The following is a 2,971-nucleotide window of genomic DNA, read 5'->3' on the forward strand; positions in this document are numbered from 1 at the left end:
CGCGCTGCCCGTGCGGCAACCCCCGGGCAGGGCAGGCAGAGCTGCCTCTCCTTCCCCTGCCTGCAGGTACCCCCGGTTTGGGGTGCTGCCCCCCATACCGCTCTCCCTCATCCCGGTTCTGCTGCCTGCAGCACCCCCAGCCTGGTTGCCCTATAGGGGAGGGCAGCAAAGTCCTGTCCCCATCGCACCTGCACAGAGAAGTGACTCAAGGCCAGCATGCGATGCAAGGACACAAGGACATGGCCTGTCTTCCTTCTCTAGCAGCATCTCCTGCCTGGCATAGGGGCAATGTGGGGTGGTGGAGGGCAGGCAGAGCCCTGGCATCTCTTGCCCCAGGGCAGCTGCGAGGCTGGGGGCCCTGGAGAAGAACAGCTGAGTTCCAGGGACACAGCAGTGTCCCAGGACAATGCAGTGCTCAGCAAGCTCAAACCTGTGGGGCTGCACTGCAGGCAGCTGAGAGGCCCTGGGTGCCACAGCCACACCAGCTGTCTGCCAAGCTGTGACCAGACAGGTCTCAAACAGCTCCAAGAGCAGAGATGTGGTCGATACCTTGTCCTTCTGCAGGACCAGCTCTCTGCAGAGCCTGGCTGCAGGCAGGGCAGTGCTGAGCCAGCACAGTAGAGGATGAGTGGCTTTGGGCTCACGGGGAGGCACAATAGGCTGGATGGGCTGCCCTGGATAAGGTATAACCCTGGGCCGAGATGGAGCCTGGGTGCTGCTGGAGGGGATGGAGGATACTCCTGGAGAGCTGCAGTGAGGGCAGAGCTGCAGGCAGCACTGTCAGGAGGTGAGCAGGCAGCTCCACCTCAAGAACTTGACTAGGCAGGGAAGGAGGACAGATCAAACAGTCTAACAGACAAATAAGAGATTAAAGGACAGAGTGAGCTGGGCTGGATCTGGAAGGGAGCATGAGGGCCCTGCTGCAGCCAGGGCCAGGACAGACAGGAGGGACAGCAGAGGACATGAGCCATGGAAAGGAGGAGCCAGCAAAGTCCCAGGGCTCAACAGACTGAGTCTGTGAACCTGCAGGTCTGACACCAATAAACCCTTAGGAAGTGAATAAACTTTATACCACCTGTGCTGCAGTTGTCTGTGAGAGGTGATGCAGCATGGGGACAACACTGCGCTGCAGTCCCAACACCTACTCTGCATGGATGCTGGCAGCTCTCTGATCTTCCTGAGAAGGCAGACCCACATCCCACTGATGTGCAGGGACTTGGGAGAAATGGGAACCAGCTCCCTAGGCTGAGCTCACTCAGGCCTGCAGGGTGATAAGCTGTGCCTGCACCTTGGCCAGGGGAAGACAGAACCCAACATCCTCCTGGGGACTATCCAGGCTCCCCCAGAGCAAAGGAACAGTCCGAGAGATTGAGAGAGAGAGAGAGAGAGAGAGAGAGTTGTCCAGGCTCTAGGTGAGGCAGGGTAACTTGCACAGTACCCCAAGCCTACAGTGATGCTAGCTCTGTTCTCCCAGCCCTGCTCACTCAGAAGTGGGAGGCCAGGATATGGCAACACATCATCCTCCTCCCAGGAGACTCCCCCCAGTCAAGAGCCACCCCAGGTTGTCAGAGCCCTGAAGACACAGACCACGTACAGATGCAACCATTCATTGCGAGACAATAGAGGGGGACCCCACAGGCAGTGCCCTGGTCCTCCCACAGTCACACCACAAACTTGGTCTTGCCAAGAGAACCACTCTTGTTGGCTGTGTCTGCATGGGCCTGGTAACCAATGGCCACCTTTTGTGACAGGCCCAGGTGCTCCTTGTAGACACGCCTGGAGGAGAGAAGAAACTGTGTGAAGAAGGTAGAACCACTGCTCCCACTGGCTCCCTAACCAGAGACCCCATTCCCCCAAACCTGGCTCAGTACAGACTCCCCTGAAGATGCATTACCCAATGTAGGTGACCCCTTCCTTGTTATCTGCTTCCCGGGTCCAGATGGCAATCTTGTCCCCCTTGGCACGGATGTTGATGACAGCCCCACACACCTCATTGCTGTACTCGCCAAACATCTCCCCAATGAGGCACATCAGCTGCCAGGAGTAGAAGAGAATCCTGGGACTGTCCCCACCGGGGCTCAGCCCTGGGGCAGGGGGAGCACTGCAGGCAGGACCCCCAGGCCAGCCTGCATGGGGCTACACTCACCGTCTCCAGCCAGAAATGGTCCAGCTCAGTGTGCCGCTGCTGCTTGCCCAGGGTGATGAGCCAGCGCCCACCACGCTTGTTCTGGCTGTCCTCCCACATGGGCTCGATGCCATCCTAGGGACAGGCAAGGGGATGTTCAGGGGCACCAAGCACTTGGCCAGAAGTGAGCATCCAGCCAGACTTCCCCTCTCACCCTACAGACAGGGCACCCTGCCAGCCTAAGCAACACCCATTGTGCCCCCATAATTCTGGGTGCTGCTGAGACTCTGAGGATGGGGTATCATACCTTGAAGAGGGAGTAGTCGCAGCCAGATGAAAGCTTGCTGGCAAGCTGAATATGACTGTACAGCCTATGCCAGGTGGAGACACAAAAGCAGGTGAGAAGAGGTGCCTGAGGGACCCTCAGCACCCTCCTCTGGCTCAGACCTCCCCACCAGGACACATCCAGAGAGGGGGTAGGGACACTTACGCCCAGAAGTCCTCCACAGTGCTGAACTTGGTGACAAGGCGCAGGTTTGCCTGCCACATCTTGCTCTTGTCATTTTTAAAAAACCACAGTGCCCATCTGGGGAGGGAGAGAGGGGAGATGGGGTGGTCAGCCATGCTGGAACCCCACTCCAGCCTCAACACCCCTATCCCAGTGCTGGGAGGGGCTGCCAGCCCCCCATACCTGTTCTGCAGGGGGTGCTTGATCAGGATCTCTGCTGGGAGCAGCTCTTGCTGCTGAGTCCTCCTCCGCTTCCGCTCCCCTTGCCTCTGATAGAGAAAGAGGTACAGTCTTGAGGACCCCCTTGGCCACCCCAGCAAGGAGGCTGCATTTCCCCC

General features: G+C 58.7%; 1 protein-coding gene across 1 annotated transcript; it reads right to left on the minus strand.

The window, feature by feature from the left end:
* Positions 1–1,661: 1,661 nt before the first annotated feature.
* Positions 1,662–2,902, minus strand: LOC103800905 (eukaryotic translation initiation factor 4E-like; the record flags this gene model as incomplete). The annotated part of the gene is made up of 6 exons (XM_009073298.1): positions 1,662–1,776; positions 1,895–2,034; positions 2,147–2,260; positions 2,433–2,496; positions 2,616–2,711; positions 2,817–2,902. Coding segments are annotated over 6 exons (615 nt in total), but the record flags the coding sequence as incomplete, so codon positions are not given.
* Positions 2,903–2,971: the final 69 nt, after the last annotated feature.

The sequence above is a fragment of the Acanthisitta chloris genome, unplaced genomic scaffold, assembly GCF_000695815.1.
Source record: "Acanthisitta chloris isolate BGI_N310 unplaced genomic scaffold, ASM69581v1 scaffold38914, whole genome shotgun sequence".
In the NCBI taxonomy this organism is placed as follows: domain Eukaryota; kingdom Metazoa; phylum Chordata; class Aves; order Passeriformes; family Acanthisittidae; genus Acanthisitta; species Acanthisitta chloris.